Genomic DNA, 25,559 nt, shown 5'->3' with positions numbered 1-25,559 from the left:
ATCTGGAGATGGGTACTGGTTTTGAGTCCCAGCTACTCACTCCCAATCCAGCTCCCTGCTAATGTGCTAGGAAAACCATGGACGATGGCCCAAATTCTTAATACCTGCTCCCACATGGGTGACCTAGATGAAGCTCCTATTTCATGGCTTCTGTCTGGCTCAGCCCTGGCCATTGCCACCATTTGGGGAAGTAATCAGCAGATAGAAAAACCAGTTTCTCTAACTGTGCCTTTCAAACAATAAGTAAAACTTTAAAAATGTAGTAACACTCTTCAGGTTGCTGGTGTTGTGTGGTGGGTTGAGTTTCTGCAACACAGGCATCATATATGGGTGCCAGTTTGAGTCCTGGATGTTCTGTTTCTGATCTAGCTCCCTGGTAATTTGTCTGGGTCCATGTGGGGGACCCAGATGGAGTTTCAGGCTCCTAAATTTAAAAAGTAAATCTTAAAAGCCAAGTCAAACAAAAGCCCATTTCTTGAGAACCGTGTCAGTCTACTTTCCTTCTGATATTTATCAAGGAAATAATTATTTTTTTATATGGGCATATGTGAAAGGTTATTTATTAAACTTCTTAAATGTTATCTGAGGGCTGGGTGTTTAACCTGGCTCTTGAGATGACCACATCCCATCCCAGAGGACCTGGGTTCACTGTCCAACTGTGGCCCATGACTCCAGCTTCCTACTAATGCAGACCCTAGCAGGAAGCAGTGAATGGGTTCCTGTCACCAAGGAGGACACCTGGTTTAAATTCCTGGCTCCTGCCCTTGGAGAGTCAGTCAGTAGATGGGAATGTATGCACTCTGTCTTTGAGTCTCCCCCTCCCCACTTGTTTCTTCCTCTCTGCTTCTCAAATGGAGCCAATTATATGTTATGGTATGGTATGGAAATATTTATGGTACACAGGTACAGAGATAGAGATAAAACACCAGGCTACAAAAAACTAACATGATTTGATTTAAATTAGGAAGTTACTTCCTTCATACTTAAAATATTGATGATTTCTGGTAGTGTAAATAAAGATGATATCTTTTTTATGTTTACATGCCTAGTATCAAAAAACAAAAATGGTCCCAACTGGAGACCATTATATTATGCTCAGTGAAATAAGCCAATCCCAAAGGAACAAATAACCTGTGTTCTCTCTGATATAAGGCAACATTCATACAAAATACAGGACAGGTATGTAGGTAAACATATGTATACATATATTCTCATAGAGGAACTATATATTGGAGGCTAGCAGACTGAGAAGTGAACATACATTGCAGTAAGCATCTCTACCCCCTAACATACAGAGGACTGAGTGAATCAATTAAATGTACCTTGACAATGGGGTACTAAATTTTCCCCCATTGCCTATACCTACAGTGTCATGATACACTTAAATAGCAGAATTTTGGACTTGTGACTGTTGCTGAAGGACTACATACTATTATAATAAAGGAAATAGTGGGTGGGGGAGAAACAGGAAGGAGAAAGGAGGGTGGCATGGGAAATCTCTGTACCTACAAAGCTGTATCATGGAAAATAATAATTTAAACAATTAGAGTCTCTTTTCTATATGGTACTTAGTTAAGTTGCTTTCACTAACGGTTTTTAAGTATGGTATATTTTAAGATTATTTTCCAAATTTTATTTCTCCATCTCATTAGAGTACTACTAGACCTTGAATAGAAAGTTATATTTTGACTACTAAATTCATCCCAGTTACCATATCCAAACAATCATATGCATCTGCTATATGACACTGCATGCTTTCATGCTTCTGTACTCATTGTAGGGCATAAATGTACTTGCCTGAAAATGTAGTTAGCAGGCAAAATACAAAATTATCACAGTGCTTTAAGTGAACCTTATTTAACCTAGTACTTATATTCTAAAAATTATTTTCTGAAGATGAATTTGTAATGTCTTCTTTTCAGGATCCAGTGAAAGATGGTGAGGCAAAAATCAAGAGTGACTATGCACAACTTCTGGAAGACATGCAGAACGCATTCCGTAGCCTTGAAGATTAGAACTGTGATTTTGTTTGTCTTTTTCCTCAGCAAACTCGTGTATATTTTCCTAAATTTCTCATCTCAAAACCTTGCTTCTTTATTGTGCAGCTTTGGGACTAGTACCTATGTGTGTTACCATTTACTTCCCTGTTTTATTTGGCAGGTCTTACAGAAAACAAACATTCCTTTGTTCTCACATTTGAAGGGCCTCCCTGCCCCAGTGGTGAATGTAGTAAATACCATATCCAGTGGCTGCACTACTGTGACTGTGTGTAGGGTGAAAACCCTCGTTGCCGTATGTTTTTGCCCTTTTGTTTTCTGCATTAAGTTGTACACAGGACTACTGCATGTACTCTCTTTGCAAGGGATTTGCAATGCAAGGCCAGATTCCCATACTTATTGTTTGGCCATTGTGAAATGACTCCGTGTCTGGGTGGTAAGGTCACTTGCAGGTTAGCATCTTGCTAGCTAACTGCTTTACAGGAAATGTTTACAAAAATACAAATGATTAATGTTCCAATAATGCATTACTATCCCTATATAAATCAGGAATATTTATGGGGAACTATGTTGTTTTGTAAAACAGGCATATATGGAGCTCAACACAATCTGTCAATCAGTGCCCTGTCAAAAATGTAAAAAGTCAAGCAGTCAAATTTCCATTAGCATCATCTTAAAGCTTATTTTATTTCAGTAGGAAAAAAGTCAGTATCAAGGTCTATTATATGTTGCATTGCTAAGAAATTCTTTTTAAAACTACGTTTGAAACAATCACTGGAAATTTGATCCACATTATACCATCTCTCCTCTCCTTAAATATTTTCAGCGGCCAGGCCTCTAAGGATCATGTGGTGGTGTGCTGGAAAGCCGCATGCCACAGAGAAGATACTTAGTGCACCTTGAAAGCTGTGTGCCTCTTTAAGAGTCAGTGGGTTCCAGTGGTTGTTGGGGCCAGAGTGGCATTCCGTTTCCACAAAATGATGACATGTGTTGCATCTGCATGTGCTGAATTTTAAAGCCACCAGTTTGCCAGTTGTAGAAGACATGGCTTTCCTTCATGTGCTTTTTGAATCGGGTTCAAAAGACTTCTCAGAAAATCTTTGGTCCTAGCAGCCTGACAGTTTCCAGGTTTTTTAGTAGGGATGAAATTAATTCTTGTATCTGCTGGTGACAGAATCTCGGTCATGTGAAGAAAAAGACATTTTATCCTGCATTATGAAGTATAGATCTCTGTGTTTGTGTAAGACACTTCCAAACAGCTCTGAGAGCAACGTTTTTCCATTAGGGTTTTTTGACCAATAGTGCTGGCACCTGTGCCTTCTCTTTGAAAAGAGGAAAGGATATGTAAACATGTGAACAATTTCAAATGCTCAAATGTAGTGGCATAAATTAAAGAGTTTTAGCCTCAGTATATTATTTAGCTTTCTAAGTAATGCATTTCTTCTGGTCTGTTAAGAAAAGATATGATCAATATAGAATTCAGATACAGTTTTTTTGTTTAAATCCTTGCACCCTATATGTATTTGTAGCAGTCTGCTAGTTAGTACAGGTGTTCTTCCACGGAATTTTTTCCAACCCTTCAGAATATTGACAGATAAAAAAATTATGCAGTGATATTGTTGAGATGTGGATTTCTTGGTGCTGCTTAATCAGTTTGCTTCCAACGTGGCCTCCGACCCCCAGGCCGCAGGACTAGTGGGAATGTAAAGGGTTTCAAAAGCGTTCTACTCCTACCTTGAACCGACCAACAAATTAAGATTATGATCATAGTGAATGATGTAAAGAACATTTGCCCGAGTTTGTTATTTGTTCTTAATTTGAGTCGTGCATTCTTACTCCTCTGAGAATGCTGATGTGTGAGTGTGAAGCTGCTAGAGAAGCTGCTCGGATAGTCACTGGTAAGTGTACTTCACCTGTATGTTGTAGAACTTCACATCAGTGACTTATAGTGTTTCTTTAGTAAGAATGTGTTAAAATTACAATATTTTAAAAAAATGCAGTTCTATATTTATTGTGCTGTGCCTGGTCCGACATGGGAGCCAGTTAAACAAGTTTCATATGTATTTTTCCAGTGTTAAATCTCACACACTGTTATCTTTGGAAATGTCCTTCCATCCTAAGGAACGAATAGAAGAAACTCTATATGTACATACATTTTGCCTCCTTATCCTTGCTATTTCACTCTCTTTATGTTAAAAGTTGTGTATAATTGTTAAAAATCTATGAAAGAATGAAAAGTGGATTTAAATTATCCTTTTTGTGCTTTTTCTTTTTTGATGGGATAGGGCAAGATTGTACTAGAAAACATGATGTTTTATTGTGTTTGTTTATTTGAAAGAGACACAGAGAGCTCCTGCACACTGTTTCACTCCCCAGATGCCCTTAGTGGCCAGAACTGGATGGGTTGAACAGGGAGGCTTACATCAGTCTGAAGCTGGGAGCTGGGAACTCGTCCATTTGTAGATGGTTACTTCATATCTGAAAATTGAATTGGACCCCTCATTATTGCCTGTAAAGTCCCATAATCATATTCTATTATGATTTGGAAATAGAGTACACAGAATTCCACTTTAAATTTAAAAAGTGAATGGTTTCTAAAAATTCACTTCCCAATTAGATAAGTGGTACTCATTTCAATTTTTGGCAAGTGAACAAAAGCTTTATAATTCATGATTTTGCAAACCAAATGAATGATTTAATCCAATGTAACAGCATCCATTAGAACAATTTCATAATGTTACCTAGGACCAATTTCCAAAGGAAGGAAGAAAGTGCAGAAGGAGCAACTCTTACTACTGAGGGCCAGGTTTTTGAGAGAAATACTTCAGAAGTCATGGGAAGGCTTGTTATTATTGAGTGGGTTGTTTTTCATCCATTAGGTAACATCCCAACATCTTCATTATATTGAAGTATAATTGCTACAGCATAAGAGCACTTTCCCAAGTGGGGTGTGATAAAATGCTACTCAAGTTGGTATTCTATATTTTTTTAAAGATTTATTTATTTTACTTGAAAGAGTTACAGAGAGAAAGGGAGAGAAATTTTTCATTTACTGGTTCACTCCTCAAATAGCTACAATGGCCTGAGCTGAGATGGTCTGAAACTAGGACCCTGGATCTGCTGCATGGGTCCAAAGATCCAAGACCTTGAGTTATCCTCCACTGCTTTCCTGGGCCACTATCAGGGAGCTGGATTGGAAATGGAGCAGCCAGGATTAGAAGTGGCACCTGTATTGAATGTCAGTGCTGCAGATAGAGAATTAGCTTGTTATGCCACCATCACAGTCTGAAGTTGTTTCAAGAGATTAGTCTGAATTTCCTTCATAACAATTCAGATAAAGTGTTTTGAGTTTAGATAGTGTGTTAAAGGCAAGCAGAGAATACCAAATGTTGGTGAGAATATGGAGCAACTGAAATGTTTTTGGTGGGAGTATAAATCTGTGCATCCTCTTTGTAGAACTATGTTGATAGAATGTACTAAATTGGATTAGTGATAATAAAACAAAACCCGCTCTCGCCTAAATCCTCTGACATTTCTCTAACCTCTCTTCCTCGGGTTCTAACGGAGCCCTTGATTTCCCAGAGGGAAGCTCTGAGGGGTTTCTCTCCCTATTTGGAATACAGCTTCCCACTCCAGAGCATTCAGTGATCCCAGCAAGCCCTGAGTGGTCACTTCCCTCAGGAAATCAGAACTGACTTCCAGGAGAATGTGATGCAGGTGACAAAGCATGTCTTCCAAAGTTGGGTCACAAAATGCATTGATGGAGTCCTGGGGTCTACCATACCCAGATGTGGGGGTTTATAAATGCAACATGCATCCCAGGCAAAAGATGGACTCCCACTGAAGCTGTTGGACAAGTGTAGACAATGGGATGCTGGACTGTCTGACTTTGTACCAGCAATGTGGGGGTACACTTAAGAGACTGATGAAATTATAATTCCTTAATGAAGGATTATACCATTGTAGTAAAATGGGGAAAATCTGTTGGGGGTGGGAGTTTGGGGGGAAATCCCAAACGAAATTGTATCACATAATTCAAAAAACAAAAAAACAAACACATTGTAGCCTTCTTGTCGCACCAATCTTGTACTCTATTTGCCAGGCTGTGAAGACTCCAGCAGCCCCGTGGAGAAACTCATGTGGAGAGGAACTGAGGCCACAAAAAGACAGTCAGGGCCAGGGTGCTGGCCAAATGAGCAAGTGAGGACTGTAGCCCGTAGGCTTCTGTGCTGGGCCCTCTAGTGACTTTTTTTCTTTTTTTTTTTTTTAAGACTTATTTTATTTTTATTAGAAAGGTGGATATACAGAGAGGAGAGACAGAGAAGAAGATTCACTCCCCAGGTGGCCACAACGGCTGGAGCTGAGCCAATCCGAAGCCAGGAGCCTCTTCCGGGTCTCCCACGCAGGTGCAGGTTCCCAAAGCTTTGGGCCGTCCTCAACTGCCTTCCCAGGCCACAGGCAGGGAGCTGGAAGGGAAGCGGGGCTGCCGGGATTAGAACCGGCGGCCATATGGGATCCTGGGGCATGCAGGGTGAAGACCTTAACCACTGTGCCATCGTGCCGGGCCCCTCTAGTGACTTTTTAAATTTCAGTTGTACTTGACTCCAGAATTCACATGTGATTTTCTTTGTAAATTTCTACTGCTACTTTTTTTTCCTCATGATTTTCTTCTAGAGATGGATAAAGCATACTGCCAAAATGCCTTATCATTTTAAGCTCCCGTCACAACTGCTGTGCCGGCATAAACTGCATTATCAAACATTGGTACTCTATCTAATGGATGCAGTCTTTCAGTATGATTTAGGTTGTACTTATTTTATCCTAAATGTAATTAAGGATCTTTTCAGGTTTTTTTTTTTTTTTTAAAGAGACATTTGTATTTCCTTTTCTGTGAGTTTTCTGTGAAGAACAGCAGAAGATGGCCCACCGGCTTGGGAGATGCAGATGAAGACCCTGGCTCCTGGCTCCCGCTGTGGTAACAGCATCTGGGGAATGACCCAGCAGAGATTTCTCTCTGTCTCTCCCTGTCTTTTTGTAACTCTGGCTTTCAAATACATGAATACATTTTACAAAAAAAGATTACCAAACAGTAGTATATTCTCCTTTTAAACGCAATCATTGCTAATATTGTGCTACTTTGCTGTCTATATTAGTCTTTGTTAAAGCGTTGAAATGCTTTGAAAAGCAAGTTGCACATAATCCTAACACTTCACTCCAAAGCACTTCATTAAGAACTTTCCAACAGCCTCTTTCCAGTGTATATATATATATTTATTTATTTTCTCAGTGACACAGTTCCATAAGCTCAGGAATGATCCATCCACTCTCCTCATTTCTCCTCCCTGCCCACTGTCTTCCCCCATATTACAACAGTATAATCCTTCAGCAACAGTCAGAAGTCCATCATCCTGCTATTTAACTACATCATGACACTGTAGGTATAGACAGTGGTAGAAAGTCCAGCATCCTATTGACATTATTAACCAAATTAGTACCCACAAAGTTTTCAGTGATTCATTAATTATCCCACAACATCAACTGTATTATAAACTTCAATCTTGCCCAATTGTTTTAGAATATTTTCTAAGACTTTTATTTTTGGGGGAAGGCTGGGGGAAATACCCATTCATTAGTAATTTCCATCCTTTACACAAAGGAAGACGACTTCCTGTGCAGATCACGCTTTCCCACATTGGAGCGGGACCCGCCATTTCATGGTAGCCCAGGAGTTTAAATTCAGTCCGACCTCTAGTCAAGATTGGTGTCCAGGCTCACGAATTGACAGTCCTCCTCAGGCCGAGGTCCTCGATTGCCACCAGGGGGCGCAAGGCGCCGCCTGCACAACCTGAGGCGGCAGGGAGGGCCGGGGGCCACAGCGCACGGTCTCGCGCCCGGAGCGCGCGGGGCGGACGCGGGAGCGCGCGGGGCGGACGCGGGGGCGCGCGGGGCGGACGCGGGGGCGCGCGGGGCGGACGCGGGGGCGCGCGGGGCGGACGCGGGGGCGCGCCGGCCGCCCCCTGCCCTCGGCGGGTCCCTGGCGCGCGCATGCGCGGCTCCGCGGCGGCCGAGGGAGCCGCGATGGAGGGCGCCCTCGCTGTCGGCCAGGTAAGCCGGCCTCGGTGGCGTCGGGCGGGCTCCCGAGCGTCCGTTTCGCTCGGTGTCTTTGCTCGGATGTTGGTCTGGCCCTTCTCAGGTGACGACACGTAACTCCTCCCGTCGCCCTTCTGCTTTGGAGGTGTTGGGAAAGTTGTCACCGGGCAACGGCTTCTGGTATTTCCTGGCGCCTGTCCTGTGGGGCGAAGGTGGGGCGTCCGCCCTCCGCGGGGCTGTGAGGTGCTGGGCTTTGTCCTTCATGTCCCGGGCCAGAGTGTCGACCAGGGCCTCAGGGAGAGTCCAGCTCCACTGCCAGGATACTGACCCAGAATGACCCCTTCTTTCCCCCGCCTCATCTCACCCCCTTTGCTGCTTTTCAGCCCAATGAGAGCAGGTCCAGATAGTTTCAATCCGTGCCCGGGATTTTCCCCACAAGTTTTAACTCCCAGCTGAATTTGTCATGTTTGCAACTTTATTTGTATTATTCATTCATTCGTTGATTTGAAAGGCAGATTTACAGAGAGGAGAGACAAAGATCTCCATCCCCAAAGGACTGCAGTGACCGGAGCTGAGCCAATCCCAAGCAAGGAGCCAGGAGCTTCTTCTGGGTCCCCCACGTGGGTACAGGTGCCCAAGGACATGGGCTCTGGTGCTTTCCCAGGCCATAGGCAGGGAGCAGATGGTAAGTGAGCAGCTGGGATGTAAACTGGTGCCCATAAGGGATACTGGCACTGCAATGTGGAGGATTAGCCTGTTGAGCCACTGCACAGGCCGCTTGCTACTTTATTTGTTAAAAGTGGAAAGATTGGGCCTGCCACAATAGCCTAGTGGCTAAAGTCCTCACCTTGCATGCACCGGGAATCCTATATGGCTGCTGGTTCATATCCCGTTTGCTTCACTTTCCTTCCAGCTCCGAGCAGTCAAGAATGGCCCAAAGCCTTGAGACGCTGCACATGTGGGAGGCCCAGAAGAGGCTCCCGACTTGGGATTGGTTCAGCTCCGGACGTTGTGGCCCTTTAGGAATGAAAGTCCCTCTCTGTCCCTCCTTCTTTCTGTAAATCTGAGTTTGCAATAAAAATAAATTTTGGAAAAAAAGTGGAAAGACTTGCTTATTAATTTTCAGGGTGAGGGCCTGCTTTGGCAGCAGGAGCACCTGTGTTTCTTACCAGGGTCGTCCTGACTTTTGCAGCTGAGGTGTGTACATATTTTAGTTTGAGGGAACTGCCGTCTGCGCTGTAATAACTTCAGGGAGTGGTGGAGGCACTCTGACGATTGGACACATACAATTCCACCTGATGGTCTGGACGTCACTGTGAAATAAGCAAGACAGATTCGTGGAATCAATGAGCCCTTCATTCTGTGGCCTGGCCCCGCGTATTTGGGACAGAATGGTGAGCGAGAGGCATGATCCCTGCTCTCTAAGAGTCTGTTGTCCAGCCTGGAGAGGAGGAATGGTATTCAGGGAGACTGAATGACTGCCAGGACCACACAGAGAAACAGCCACCGTAGGAGGCCACCTTGGGAATGGGTCAGATGTAGAATCTGACCCGGTGAAGGTGTGAGGAGATGTGCTGTTAAAATCTGGGAGGAGCAAGATGGCCTTCAAAAAGGGGGAGGCGGGCTCCTGGTTTTGATGGCAGTTAGCAGGTGCAGAGTCTTGTGTGCTGTGTGTGGGCAGGGACTTCCATCTCCCACTTAACATCAAAAGAGCAAGCACCCCGACTTCCTCATGAGCTTGCCCAGATGGAGGACAAAGGAGGAAGAGAGAAGGGTGAGGCTTCAACGTCGTGAGTAGGCAAATATAATAAACCCAGCGTGCCGTCTCTCACCTGGATCTGGAAACCGGCAGCACAGATGCCATGAAGGCCTTGTGCAAAACCTAGAGCTCTATTTTGAGAAAGTCCCCCCCCTCAAAAAAAATGCCTGGATCACCACTCTCAGCGGGGGTGGAGTGTCCTGGTGGTCGTTGCGTTGTGGCTTTAGTGTGTGCAGAGACAGGGGTGGCCGTGATTTGTCTTTTAGGTGCTGGGGAACAAGAGAGAATGCCAGGGCTCTCTGTCTCAAAGGAGACAGTGCTTGGTGAATGGCCCCAGAGTGTGTCCCAGTGTGTGGAGGAAGCCACCTGTTGGCCAGACTACTCAGCATTAGATATGACTTCCTGTAGCTCAGGCAACTGGCCTGCCCCCGGGACCTGTCCTTTAGCAGCAGGTCTCCAGTCAAGTGCGTTCCATGAAAGATGTTGGGAAAGTGTAAGAGCTCCTGCTGCCATGCAGTTGACCAGGGCTCTAGGAGGGCGTAACCGTCTTCTAGCACCATGGCATCTGCCCAGGCAATGAGGAAGGGGAAGACCTGGGAGGTACCACCAGGGGGCACAGGAGGGCTTGGGTGCTGTTCTGAGCTGGACACAGTGGGCTCAGCCCGTGAGAGCCTCTGCTTTGCAGAGAGCCCAGAATTCTGCTGGGAATGACTCCTCCAGCAGGATCAAGTGTCTGATGGAGGAGACAGTTCTTGAATTGGAAACCTGTGTGCCGCGTAGGACTATTATGGCCGGCCTAGCCATCCAGGAAAAGAAGCTGCTATAGCCTTTTTATGGAAGGGGTGTGTGTGTGTGTGTGTGTGTGTGTGTGTGTGTGTGTTTTGAGGGTGGGGAGGGGTTATACTACTGGGAATGTCTATTGTATTACAATTTAGGCAGATTCTATAATCCTTTTTTTTTTTTTTTTGGAGAGGGACTCTGCATAACGGATGCCTGGTTTGAAAGTAACAGCATGAACACGTTTGTCAGCGGGAATTCTACTGCTTCTAGAATCCAAAGAAGCCTGACGGTGTTAGATTTGTTCATTGTGGATGATAAGAGGGGCAACAACTCTTACGTGACTGGGTCAAGATTGGAGTAGTGGCCTTTGGCTTGCCAAATACTTTCCAGAAACATAATGAAGGTGCTAGGCCTTCCGTTGCCAAGGGACTCCAAAAACTTCACGGATAATGGTATTAAAAGACAGAAAACATAAACTGTGTTTCAAAACATAAGCTTCATCTAGTTTGACACACTTTGCAAACAGTGATCCCAGGCACATGGTCCAAGCCATAGGAAGCTAGGGTCCAGAGAATCCTATGCCAGTACAGCCGTTTTCACATTGCTAACTGAAGGAAAAAGGGTCCCTGCAATGGCTTTGTGCCAGACTTGGAAGGAAAGCTGTCTTTGGAGCCACGTGAGGACTGGGAGGTGGGATTCTTCTTGCGCTTCCCTTGTGTGGTAAGGAAAACAAACAGGAATGTTGTGGAAGCTTTCCCAGGCATGTGTCTGCTCAACCTTGGCCTGGACTTCTCTAGACGCTCTCCTCACAAGCAAAGGCCAGTGTTCTTTGTTCCTTCCAGAAAGTCAGTAAACCGCAGTGTCTTGCACTTCTTGAAAGATTGTTGCTATGCGTTTTGCTTTGCGTTGGTTCACTTGAGCTGTGTGACTGGGCCCCCTGCCCCTGGGGCAGCCATTGCCTTGACTGCACCTGAAGTTTGTTCTGGTAAAACCATTTGGTCGCCTGCTACAAGGCTTGGAAGAGCAGCTTCAGGATTTGGGCCCACTTGTTTATAATTTCGGTTGATAGCTCTGGTCTTGTCTGCATCGGCCGCTAATACGAGTATGACAGTGTTCACGCCCACCAAGCGAAAAGCTTCTTCCACTTCACATTTTCAGTCAGAATGTGTAAGCTGCCCAGACTGAAATGTTTGTTATAGTTTAACTGTTGTTTCTATGAGTGATCTTCTTCAATTAAGTCCATCTTCAACGTCATATCATCCCTACCTCTGTAAAAACACAAGTCCACAAAGAACTGGAAAGTTCTCAGAAAAGGGTAATGGGGCAGCGAGAAAAGGAGGAGGAGGGAGAAGAAGGAGGAAGAGTGGAGGGAGGAGGGGAAGGATGAGGGGGTGGAGGAGGGAGGGTGCTCCCCTCCCCTGGTTCATTCCCCAAACACCTGCAGTGGCCAGGGCTGGGTGGACCTGAGGCCTGAGTCCAGGAAGGCCACAGATCTTCCTCACGGGCCTCAGGAGCCTGCCATCTTGAGCTATTGTGTCTGCCTTCCGTGTCTGTGTGGCTGGGAACTTTGAGTCGGGCCTCAAACCCAAATGTGTCCCTCAAATGTGGGACACTGGTGGCTTAACTGTGAGGCTAAAGGCCTGCTTCCCCTTCTTAAAATGAGCTACCCTTTTGTAAACTGCTGTTTCTCTTGGGACATTGGTTCTGTAATCAGTAATTCTATCATTCTTCTATTCAAGCTTCACTGTAAATTTGTGTTTGTTCTTATTCCAGAATTCACAAAATTCTGACAAGGGCTCCTTTCAAATTGATCTCTTTCTTACTGTTTGAAAGTAGATCCTGTTCAGACATGTTACAACGTATTAATACAAGTTCATTTTTGGTCCAAAATTGTTTTGAATTCCACACATTTTTTGATAATCCTTATTCTCTGTGACCTTTTGACGACCCTGTGTCCATATGAGGTAATGACTCATCTCTTTTCGTGAAATCCCTTCCATGTTTGTGTGCCGAATGAGTGTGTCATCCCTGAAAAGTCGTTCCTGCACACCTGAGGAAAGGTGGGTGCGGAGGAGATGTTGCCTGTGAAGGCTGGGTACCGTGGCAAAGCTGTCGTGGGACTTTCCCCAGAGGCCAAGGTGCTTCATAGCTGAGAGCTGGTTAAATGAGGCGCTGAACAGAACAGAGCCAAATCCGTGCTGGCAGGGGAATTACTAGTTGCTGAGTGGGTAGTCAGTAATTTCAGGAGGTTTAGGGTTTTCGTGGGTAGGACTGCTTCAGAGATACAGTCACCAAGGATGGAACACTATTCATGTAACAGACCTAAGTGGCAGTTCGCTGGACAAGTAGCAGGTGTCATCATCTCTTGCTAATTAGAACTTATCTGATCCGTTTCGGTCCTTGAAGGCCCTGTTTCGTGTTTACTGGGCCAGGTTATTTTACTACAGGTTGAGGATGGTGAACTGTGGAGTGTCCTATATTTTAGAATGCCAATATTTAAGTTCCAAAGACTTGATTCAATTTTGTTTTATTGAGGGCTGCTGGTGTAACGAGCTAATTCCCTGCCTGCAGTGCCAGTATCCTATATTGGCAAGTGGTTCTGGTTCCTGCTACTCCACTTCTGATCCCACTCTCTGTTTATGGCCTGAAAAAGCAGCAGAGGTTAGCCCACGTCCTTGGGCCTCTGCACTCACGTGGGAGACCCAGAAGAGGCTCCTGGCTCCTGACTTCAGCTCAGCTTAGCTGTGACCCTAGTGGCCATTTATCTCCCTGTCTCTCTATATAAAATCTGCGTTTCAGATTTTAAAAACCTTTAAAAATATATTTTATTGCTTTTTGGATCAGAGTGTGTGTGACTGCTTTGATGTATTTTAGAATAACGTGTACTATGACCACTGAGAATTTAGGAAAGGCAGTAGTTCTTTCAGTAAAGTGAGGCATGCCTGTTTGATGTCCACTTTATGTTAAAGTAGCTCCAGTAAGACTGGGGAATGTCTCGTTTAAATTCACAGACACCTCCAGGTATAACTTAATTTGTGCCCCAGGTTTAGTTAAAACTCTGAAGATTTGCCAGTTGACAGCATTCAGTAAAGATTGAAGTTACCTCAGAAGCTATTGTGGGAGCAGCACTGTGGTGTAGCGAGTTTAGCCATCATCTGAAGTGCTGGCATCCTGTATGGGGACTGATTCAAATCCTAGCTGCTCCACTTCCCATCCAGCACCCTGCTACTGTGCCTGGGAAAGCAGTGAAAGATGGCTCAGGATGGCTCCGTGCCCCCCAGGGGAGACCTGGAAAAGGCTTCTGGCTTTGGCCTGACCCAGCTTCCGCTGATGTGTTCATTTGGGGGTTGAACCAGAGGATGGAAGATCTCTGTCTCCCTCTCTGTAACTCTGCTATTTAAATAAAAAAGATGAATCTTTTAAAAAAACTTTAATAAGAAAGCTGTTGTATAGAGATGCAACAATCTTTTGTCCTTTGTTGTCTATATTATTATTATTTAAAAATATTTGGTTTTTTTTACTGCTTTTTCCTCCCCCTTTTATCCTCCATTTGAACTCCCTAGGGACGGCGCTTTCACATATAACCACCCAGGGGTACATATCTTGCACAGAATGTAATGAGTTGGGGGCCAGTGCCTGGTTGAGACATCCGGGTCATTCATTTGTTCCTCACCATTTGCATCAAACAGAGCTTATTTCCTGTCAGTGGAGAGATCATTTCCATTCTTGCCATAACAAGCATCCCTGACTCCGTGTGTGTGTTGTTACTGAGTTGTAGAAAATACCCATCTTAGACCCTCCTGGGCATCAGGTTGCTTCTGCAGTGATTGTGCCCCTGGACGCTCCTAGTGCATTGTACTTTTAATGTTTAATTTTCCCTCAGAGACAACAACGAATTTCCACACAATTAAACTGCCTAATCACAAAATATTTGTTTTCATGTATAAAGTACTAATTACAGAAGCAAAAACATAGAAGTGATTGTCTTCTAAATGTGTGTCTCTTTTTAAAAATGTGAGCACTCATTCTTTTCTTCTTAAAATGGACATTGTTGGTGAATACTTTCAAGTGTTCGCTGCTTACCTGCAGGTAGCAAGTGGAGGGGAGTCAAGAACTGCCACCGAGTCCCAGGAAGAGGTAGAGGAACATTCCAGTCTCATCGTGGAGGAAAACGCTGCCACAGTGTCACCTAAAAAGCAGGGACCGACTCTGCATAACTGGAGTGCTGACTGGAGCTTTTGGGTAAGACTTTTTTTCCCTCTTTTTGAATCTTCATTTTAATCTTGCATCCAGATTTCTTTACACCTACAGCAATTCATAAGGAATTTATAAAATTGTCTTCTGAACTTGTGGAGTTCTAGATGTTTAGGTTTTATTTAGTGCCTTGTCCCCAGGACATTTCGCATCATGCTCCCTTTTGACCACTAGAATGCACTGTTGTCTGGTTTAATGGAGCAGGATTATCTGCTTCAGTTTCTTTTGAGAAAACTATGCGACAGAATTGAATTGAAGTTGCGTTGCACTTAACTATATTCTCAAGAGATGAACTTTAAACAGAAGCCGTATTTCTAAGTGCCACTGGGAAGCTAATTGTTTTATGCAATTTTGATTTCAAAAATTAGTTCCTGTGCTTAAGAGACAGCTTAACAATGTTCTACCAGTGTATATTGACTATGAGGTTTGTTTGTGTGTTTTTTTTTTTGAAGATTTATGGGTTTTTATTGTAAAGTCAGATTTACAGAGAGAAGGAGAGACAGAGAGAACAGAAACTGTTCCCAGACCCACTTCTGTCATGAGCTGGTTAGTGTCATGGCCAAGCCTGACATGGTCCACCCCCTGTTCCAACACTCACTAGTGGGTTCTGTGGTCGAGTCCTGCTAGGTAGTTCCCCCAGCCATTGCTTTCGTATGTGCCGGTAGGTGGTGCTTGATAAAAACAATGCTGGCTCAGGTCTCCCACATGGGCAGGTAAATTGGTTTGGCCCCAAAAGGTCCTCCGGTTTCCCTTCTCTGTACCGCCTAGTCTCAGCCCCTTCTTTTATCTGCAAGTGCAGTAGCCTGGCTGGTGGAACTCTCCCAGAAGTCACTCCTCACCTGTCATGTTCTCCCTCAGCAGTCTTCCCTCCCACACATCTCTGGCTCACTTACCGGAGCAATCCACAGCTCCCCATTCCCGGTCCTCTGGCGATGTGCTGTGCAATCCTGGGTCCCAGCCTGCCTACCCAGGTCCACACACACTTGTTCACTGGTCCCCAGACCCTGTCTGCTGATGTGCTGGTGTCTGCCTCTGATCTATCTTTAAAAAACAACAAACGAACAAACAAACAAACAAACAAACAAACAAAAACTGTGAATGAATAGGCAACTGTGCTGGCACACTGATATCGTTAACACAAATTTGGCATTAACCAGGCCCAGGATGCCATCCAGCTATTAGTTGCATTTTTTCACAACAATGTAACACTTGGCCTAGGTATAATACAATTTATGCTGTTGCCTACAGCTGGGGAAAAAGATATAATTTTATGAGTATAAATTTTAAGAATAAGCGTCATGATTCTGTTCATAATTAGCAGTGTAGTTCGTTGAACTGTTATTGAATCTTAAAGTGATTAGCCAAGTTTGTCTTACTGGCTGTTAATACTTAATGTCATAAATTGAACCATTTCCTAAAATAAGTATTTAGGAGAATCAAGATGGTGGAATAGGGTAAGGACATGTTTAAACAGACAGAGAAATATTAGCCAGTGTGAAGCAGAGAGGGCACATTCCAGGAAATAGGAGAGGACAGAATGACAGCAGCGAGGTACCTGGAGACTGACAGACACAGGAAATAACGGACACAATGGTGTGGTGTTGCAGTGATCAATATCCCAGCAGCATTCAGCCAGTGGCCATATGAACTCCACCAGCAACAAGGTGGGACAGGGCATTCACCGGGAGCTCAGGAGGTGAACTCAGACAAAGAACTGTCCCTCCTGATGGTTGGTATGACCAGGAGCAGAGACAGAGCAGCAGGTTCCAGAAGTGCGGTACTGGAATTGGGTTGATTTTACAGTCAAGTCTGCCTCCTATAGCTGAATTGGGCACCATTTGTATAAGGAGGCAGAGGCTATAGGACATTACTGAGCATGCACTGAGATGGGAATGATCTCATCTCTGGCTCAGTGAACTGCAACAATGTGGCATCTTACAGGTTCCACCCAAGATAGATCTTGGTAGCCCTCAGACCTAACTGCCAGCAGATCAAGAACTCTGGTAGTGGCACATCAGGCGCAATTTTCTATAGCACGGCAAAAACTTTAAGACTGCAGGGATAACAGTGAGCTGCACATTTGCTGGTGGGAGCAAACTCACTGAACTCAGTGCATTGCATTGGTCCCATAGGGAAAATAATACCGATTTTGGCATCATACAGGTCAGTGTGGCCTGCAGAACTGATGACTAATAGGTTTTGGCAAAATCAGCACCACCAACAACCTGACTTTATAGGACACCTGCTCTTTCCCTAATCCTGGAACTTACTCCAACCGGAAGTGGGAGAAAGGTTGTACAGACAACTGGCAAGCCTTAGCACAGGAGATGGGGAGTGGTGAGCCAGGAGCTGGGGCTAAGGAGACCATGGTAGAAGTCTAACATAAGAACCCGGACCTGGAACTCACTGGAGCGAGTGGCACGAGTGACTGCAAACAAAAAGCTGTGTACCAACCACAATAAGTAAAATCGAATTGTAGACCTATGGGTGACAGAGCTTAGAAACCTGTCCCAAGGAGAAGAATCTGATAACCATAAGTACAATGACCAAGAGCAAAAGAGGAGACAAAGGCACAATGAATATTATTGAAGACACCCCTGTAAAAGAGCAAAACCCTTTGCCAACCTCAGAGTTCACTGAGGAAATCATTGAGAAAATGGGGGATACAGAATTTAAACACTTGTTATAAAACTTCTTATCTACAGGGAGAAGCACATAATACAGGAGTTCAAAAAAAATTCAAGGAATATGTCATATTGGAAATGAATCCAATGAAAGCTGACAAATCAGAAATGAAGAATACAGTGAAAAATTAAAAGTACAGCAGAGTCTCCAAAATACAATGAATGAAGCAGAAGAAAGACTCCCAGAATTGGAAGATATTTCCTGTCGCCAGGAGGAAACAAAAAGTTGAACAAAAAGTTGGGTTCAAAAGTATTCAAGAATTGAAAGACACTATTGAAAGACCAAATATAAGAGTTAAGGGACTCCCAGATGGTACAGGAAGAGAAGCTAGGTTTACAAATGTATTTAATGAAATAATAAGGGAAAATTTCCCTACTGTAGAGTAAAAAATTGGAAAACAACATCCAGGAGGAGCATAGAACTCCCAACAGGGTTGACCAAACGCGATCTTCATGACACATGATCATCAAGCTCTCTTCAACTGAACATAAGGAAAAGATCCTCAAGTATGAATGTGAAAAAAAAAATCAATTGACAGGTAAAGGAATGGCAATCAGACTCAAAGGAGACCTCTCACAAGAAACTCTACAGGCCAGAATAGAATGGAACAACATCTTTCAGATTCTAAAAGCAAAAAATTGTTGGCACAGTATAATGTACCCAGCAAAGCTTTCGTTTGTCTTTGAAGAATGAAATAAAAATTGTCCACAGTAACAAAAAGTTAAAAGAATATGCCTTGTCCAAACCTGCCCTACAAATGATACTTAAAGGTGTTCTCTTGACAGAGAAGAGGAATAGCACTCACCAAAACCAAAGGGAAATGCAAAGAACATCCCAGTAAAATAACAACAGAAGACTGAAACAATGAACAACCCATTGCTAAAATGACAGGACCTAAATACCACCCATTCATATTAACCCTGAATGTAAATAGCTTAAACTCATCAATTAAACATCATGGATTAGTAGACTGGATTTAAAAATAACAAAACCCATCTTTTTTTTATTTTTGCCTACAAGAGGCATATTGCACCCACAAAGATAATTTGAAACTATATCTCATGGAATTTGATATTCTGTTTTTGTTAGTTTCATCTCTTCAAAAATCTTTCTCAGATTCTTCACTGATAGATTATATAGCAGCATCATTTTCTTCAAGAAGGATCTTGATATTCTTTTTCATTTCTTCAGCAACATATTAGTCATTCAGTAGGATGTTATTTAACTTCATGGTGTTGTTAATTTCTTTGTTTTCTTCCTGTTGTTAATTTTGCATTGTGGCTTTTCATATAAGAGGATGTACAGTAACTGTGTAATGGAGACTGTCATATCCAGTAGCAAGTTATTTAACTTCATGGCATTGTAAATTTCTGGGTTGTTTTTTTTTCCTGTTGTTGATTTTGTTTTGTGGCTTTACATTTAAGTGGATGTATACTAACTATGTAATGGAGACTATCATATCCAGATGTAAGGATACAATACAATATACATCTCTACTTGCAGACAATGATGGACTCCTAATGAAACTGTTAACTGTATCTTTTTGTTTGTTTTGTTTTGTTTTAAATATGGAATGCTTCCCGGGTATGCATGTCATCCTTGTATGGGAGTCATGCTGATCATCTCTGTATTGTTCCAATTTTGGTATATATGCTGCTGAAGTGAGCACTATATTTTAACAATGGGATGCTGAACTCTCTGCCATGTCCATGCCTGCAGTGATGGACTTATGATTGTTTCTGAAGAACTATACTATACTAATAATATAGGGGAACTCAGTGGTGGGTTAGGGAACTTGAGCAGGGGGTAAGGAAAATCCCAGGACCTATCGAACTGTATCATTAAACAACAACAACAACAATAATAAAGCTATTACCTTAAAAAAGAGCATTTAATCACTAAGACATACATCATAAAAACACATCCAAAAACATTATGTCATGATTGGTTTCTATCATGTCACAGAAAACATTTGTGACTACTATAGTACTTTGATTTTTCTACATAGTGATTGGGGAATATTTCGTTACAACTCTAACTGTAGGGCTAACTGCAGGACTGTGTAGTTATGATTACTCTTGGAGAACTTATAGCAAGAAGAAGGGTAGTTCAAGAAGAGAGTCAAAGAAAGAAATGGGATAATTTTGAAGTAGGAGACAGAGGAGGCATGCATCTTTGTTGCTTAATATGTAGTATGTGTGGCCAGCAGACCTAGGAAATCTACCAGCTGATTGCAAATGCACAATCTTGGGCCTAGGTAAATGTATCAAAATCTTCATGGTTCTCAAGATCCTAGATGATGTGCATGTTGAGTAGGAGGAGAAGCACTAGAGTGTCGATGGTCGGCTTTGTCTTTGTTTGGTTCCCTAAGCTTATCGAAAGCATTTTATTGTCAGGAATTCTTTGAAAAAATTAAAAAATATATATGTTTGAAAGGTAGAGGTGGTGGGAGAGAGAAAAGGGGTGGGGGGGGAGAGAGAGAGAGAGCTTTCATCTATTGCTGTACTCCTCCAGAGTCCATCAGCTCAAAGTTGGATTGGGGTGGAGTGGCCAGAACAAGGATCTACACTCCAGGATGCGTTGTGGCATCCCAAGTGATGATTTAAATGCTGTACCATGCACCCAGCCTCTGTAAATGATTCTTACATGAATTCATGCAGAATAGACTTAAGGGTAATTACAGCATCTTACAGGCTTTACAGACATTGCCAGAGGTCTTTTACCCTAAAATCAGAGCTATCAACTCAGAAACAAATAAAAACAAAATAGACTACATAATAAAATTGGATTTCATCTTGATATATCTGATAATAGGAAAATTCCTTAAAATTTGATTTGAAGTGTGTCTTTAACATGTTTTTGCCAGAGTTTTTTTTTTTAAAAGATTAATTTTTGTTGCAAAGTCAGATATACAGAGAGGAGGACACAGAGAGAGAAAAATCTTCCATCCGATGATTCACTCTCCAAGTAACCACAATGGCTGGTGCTACTCCGATCCAAAGCCAGGAACAGGAACTTCCTCTAGGTCTCCCATGCAGGTGCAGGGTCCCAAAGCTTTGGGCCATCCTCGACTGCTTTCTCGGGCCACAAGCAGGGAGCTGGATGGGAAGTGGGGTCACCGGAATTAGAACCAACGCCCATATGTGATCCCTGGGTGTTCAAGGAGAGGACTTCAGCTGCTAGGCCACAGCGCCAGGCCCTGTCACAATTTTTGAAAGCCTAAATAAGTTGTATAGAGTGTAAATGGACTCAAATTAATGGTAATAATGACAGTAGAAGCTTTAAAAATGAAATAACCTTGTCCTCTTAATAAGGAGATCTATCCAGAACAGCAGAGGCAGCAGTTGGAGCACATACAGCCTGTGGCCTATCTTGCTGCCTGTGCTTTGCCTCCCTCCACATGCCTGGGGGTCTCTTTCCCCTTTTTCTCTTCCTCCTCCATCCCACCCTTATGCTTCTGCCCACTCCATTTTCCCCTTAGTTGCTTGCACCTGTAGTTTTGACTTTCATTTCCACCAACCTCTAAAGTCTTGACCAACTCCCCCAAGTCCGGTTCCCAAGAACACTGCTCAACATGGACACCAATGTGATTAAAGGTGTTTGAAAGACATTTCAAACACCACCCAGCCACTTATGCATGGCAAGAAAGTTGGCAATATCATTGCAAAGAAGGGATATCTGTTGAGAAGGTGTGTGAAGAGAGTGGTGTACATATCAACATCTCAGAAGAGAATTGTCCTTTTTAGTGAACTATCCCTTTGGCTGGATTCAATTGTGCCGTCTTCAAAGCCCTTGCTGTCATCATTGACAAACTGGGAGGGGATGTCACCAGTCTGTGCCCCATAGCCCATCTGACAGTAAACCTCTGGTGGCACCTGCGAATCAGTGTGACTCTCTCATTGGAAAAGGTGGTTGCAAGATCAAGGAAATATGAGAGAGTCCAGGGGCTCATGTGTAGGTGGTAGCAAATATGCTCCCCAACTCCACTGAATGGGTCATCACTGTTGCAGGCATTCCACAATCCGTCATTGGATTTGTATCTGTCATGTTGGAGACCTCCCAGTCCCTACTGCAGGATGTGACCATCCCATATAAAGCCTAGGCCATCCAGTTTTCTAGTCATTTTTCCTGCTGGTTGGAACAGGCACAGCCCAGGCCATAGCAGTGTGAGCTTTCTTTCTTTCTTTTTTTTTTAAGATTTATTTATTTTTTATTACAAAGTCATATATATAGAGAGGAGAGACAGAAGAGAAGATCTTCTGTCCAATGATTCACTCCCCAAGTGAGCCGCAATGGCTGGTGCTGTGCCGATCCAAAGCTGGGAACCAGGAACTTCTTCCAGGTCTCCCACGCAGGTGCAGGGTCCCAAAGCTTTGGGCCATCCTTGACTGCTTTCCCAGGCCACAAGCATGGAGCTGGATGGGAAGTGGAGCAGCCGGGATTAGAATTGGTGCCCGTATGGGATCCCTGGGTGTTCAAGGAGAGGACTTTAGCTGCTAGGCCACGCCGCTGGGCCCAGTGTGAGCTTTCCCTACAGCATCCTTGTGCCTCAACACTGACCCTGAGCGACCGCCTCTGGAGGCCTATGTTATTCAAGGACAGCATACCATTCCACAGCCAAATTTGGCCTAGCTACACTGATTAGCAATGCAACAATCTCACTTTCCTGTGACACACGGTAACACCGAGTTCAGTGGTATTGAATCCAGCAGCTGAAAGGCTGGATTCATCTCCTCACACTGCTTCTTGTGAACTCACCATTCCAGATGATTTGCTTGGCAGCAGATCTGAGTGTTCAAGGAGCCAAAACCAGTGAGTTCTGTCAGATGACTTGGGTGTAGATCTAAATCACAAACTCTGAAAGGATCTAGTGTTAGGCCAGTTACCGTCATTGGATATGCAGCCAGCATTAGCCTGGCTCAATATCTAATCGATGTCAGATGTGTGGCATGGGGAGCAGGAAACTAGAGTCAGGTGCTGAAGTCAGGTATGGAATTCACTTACTCCAAGAATGGGCGACAGGCATTTATCTGGCATTCTTTACAACTAAGCTAAATGCCTGCTTCTCCGCCAATTCCCATTGTCATTAAAAATTTTTTTCCTTGCAGTAAAGCAGAAATAGAATAAATACAATAATATGGCAGTTTGCTAAGGAACTAAAAATTACACCAAGGAAGATCAATAACACAACATAGAAATATTAGTGAGGCACATGGCTGATATTTAAACAAGGATTAAGAATGTCAGAAGCTATTTCAGCAGAACACCCACGGAATCTAGGACTGTACTTTCTTCTTTTAAAGATGTATTTACTGATTTGAAATAGTTATATAGAATGAGCGAGCGCTGGGCCAAGCTGAAGTGAGGATCCAGTTCTCCTACATGGTTGGCAAGGGTGCAAGAACTTGGACCATTTTCCACTGCTTTTCCCAATCCTAATTAGCAAGGATCATATGTGAAGTGGCCAGGACATAAACTGGCACCCAGCTGAAATGACAGCATCATAGGCAGTAGTGACTTTACCTCATCTGCCACAATGCCACCCTGTGGAGCTGTATCCTTTTAGTTTAAGTAGATTTCTACCAAAAAGATTGATAGCTTATAAAGTATTTAAAGAGTTAAGGCTAGGGTGGGTCTCAGGACGGGGCGTCTCATGCCTGGATTCCGGACGGCCGCCATGGGCACATGGTGAGCCGTTCCCGGGCCTGCTGGGTTCCAGAGGCTGCTTCCTTTGGGGTGAGTAGACCGAGGGGGGAGGCCTCTGGGGACCGGGCAGGTCCGGCACCCCGCCACCCGCCCCATCGGCGGTGATGGATTTGGGAGGGCGCGACCTTGGCCTGGGAATTTATACCTCCAGCAGCCTCCCAGCAGCTGGTGGTCTCCAGGACGGGGCGTCTCATGCCTGGATTCCGACGGCCGCCATGGGCACAGTGGTGAGCAGTTCCCGGCGGGCCAGTGCGCCATTGGTGCCAGGCTCCAAAAACCTGCTGGCCGCCCGGCTGGGGAGCTCTGGGTATTTGGTTCTTTTGATTCGCTGCTTAATTAGGCTCCAGGTTGAACCCATTGTGATTCTCGACCTCAAACAGGCAGTAACCTTTCGTTTGTAAAAGTATGTAATCACTAATAAGGCAGGGCCCAAACACCATTCCATGCAGAAAGCCTGGCCTGGGCTGTTGTCCTGCAAAAGTAGCTCAATGGCGGCTAAATGTCAACTGGTAGGGAACAGATTAGATCTGGTACGAATACAAACCTTAAGCCCACAAGTAAAACTAGAAACCAGAGGAGCACAGGTCTGGCCAACTAGGCTCTTGACCTACTGGTCTGCAGGAGCCGGGACACGAAGCCACAGTGTCTAAGGCAAGGTCGGGACAGGTGAGGAGCTGTGCCAAGCTGAGTCAGAGCAACCACTGCATGCGGTGATCTATGGCTGGCACAGACCGGTTGGGGAAGCAAAGGGGACAACCCTAGCTGGGCTGAGGTGCCCACAAAGAGGCGCGTGCCTGGAAGGGGGGCTGCGTTCTGATGCTGGATACAGTTTGTATCTCCCTTGGCACAAGTGTGGACTGGATTGATCAACACGAACCGGGCTGGACCCCACCCCCCTGGTGTTCTGGAGGACCAGGGCAGATTGTGTGATAGACAAGCAAGGACCAACCCCTACTGATCTGTGTGTGAGCCATAACGTATGTATGGACAAACATGGCTGGCTGGAACACCACAGGCAACAACCAGATTGGGAAGGCCAGTCAGGAAAAGCTCAGTTCCTGTTATGACAGGAGGTGGACTGAGTAGGGTTGGCTCATGGCACACACTGGTTAAGCGTGTAACCTGGCATTGGGAGAGGGTTCTGAATGGAGGCGCCTGGGCGACTCTCTGCAGGAACACAGACCCGCGACAAGGTCAGCCAAGAACTTTGATAGAAAACAGCCCAGAAAAGGCCATGGAAAGCTACCCACTGGCATGGCAAACTTGCAGACGTGGGCAAGACCAGCTGAATCTGTCACCTCATCCACTGGCACATCCAGCACCAGTGTGGTTGAGCCGGGTTCGGGTCGCAACAAAAGACTAGTGCACAATTGAATGCGAGGTGAGGTGCCTGTACCGAGGGGACCGCAGCGTCCACCAGCCCTGAGAACAAAAAGGAAGTAGGCAGAGCCCAGCAGGGGAATAAGGGGAGGGTTCCTTTGCAGATCGCTACTTGCCGCAGGAGAGCATGGCCTGGGATGGGCAGACCCGCTAGGCAGAGCTACATCACCTGTGTGCCTCATGTGGACTAGATCAGGGAAAAGCCGGGCTCGGCGGATTATTCCTACTGGTGCAAAACAGAATTAAAGTGGGCGAGGTTTGGTTGGGCACATCAACGTGAATCTGGGAGTGAAAGGCCTGGGAGGGTAATAGTGGCTCATCCTCTAGGTTTAACACTTTCCACGGGGACAAAAACTAAACAGGTGGCTGGGGGGGAATGGGGTGTGGGACAGACTGGATTACTGCTACACTTACTGGCAAAACCAGGGTAAGGGCGGTCCTGGTGGGGGTTATTGTGGGTCCGCTCCAACTAGGCTGCAGCGTCCCACTGGTTTAGGTGAGGGCCAAATATGTTGCGGGCAGAACCAGTCTGGACCCAACACCCATTGGTTCCAGTGGAAGTCGGAGTGAACACAGAACCAACCCAGCAATTACAACCACCAGCTGATGGAGCGATGGACGGTGCCTGGCCCTGTACTTGTTACACATACAAGAAGTTTCTTTGGAGATCTTCCTAATCTAATGCTGGACTCAAGAAACCCTAACGAAGAAAAGAGAGAAGACAGAACAGGTCAACCAACCATCTCAGCTATGATGACTATGTCATCAGTGTTTTCAAAGACCTCATAGTGCTTGGAGTGGCAAGATTGACAGCGATTCATAACTGTTGCAATATCAAAACCCACTTGAGCAAGAACACCTCAGAAGCATGCCTACACCCGGGACTTGGGAGGGTGGAAATTGTGGGC

At 44.6% G+C, this 25,559-nt stretch overlaps 1 protein-coding gene, 1 non-coding gene and 1 pseudogene across 2 annotated transcripts in view; 2 read left to right on the top strand and 1 right to left on the bottom strand.

The window, feature by feature from the left end:
* The window catches only part of ATP6V1A (ATPase H+ transporting V1 subunit A), a 44,975-nt gene extending 40,736 nt beyond the window's left edge, over positions 1-4,239 (top strand). Inside the window, exon 15 of the mRNA XM_040980459.1 lies at positions 1,923-4,239. Within this exon, the coding sequence (XP_040836393.1) occupies positions 1,923-2,015 (93 nt within the window). The 3' untranslated portion in view covers positions 2,016-4,239. The remainder of the gene's footprint in view (positions 1-1,922) is intronic.
* A 3,803-nt stretch (positions 4,240-8,042) lies between these two features.
* Positions 8,043-22,533, top strand: LOC121156926 (annotated as a pseudogene).
* On the bottom strand, positions 19,128-19,234 carry LOC121156974. Its single transcript, XR_005883955.1, has one exon. It is a non-coding gene; the product is annotated as a U6 spliceosomal RNA (small nuclear RNA).
* Positions 22,534-25,559: the final 3,026 nt, after the last annotated feature.

Source organism: Ochotona curzoniae, unplaced genomic scaffold, assembly GCF_017591425.1.
Source record: "Ochotona curzoniae isolate NIBS_2020 unplaced genomic scaffold, NIBS_Ocur_1.0 contig_3498, whole genome shotgun sequence".
NCBI classification, from domain to species: Eukaryota; Metazoa; Chordata; class Mammalia; order Lagomorpha; family Ochotonidae; genus Ochotona; species Ochotona curzoniae.
This window is presented reverse-complemented; position numbering and strand designations above follow the sequence as displayed.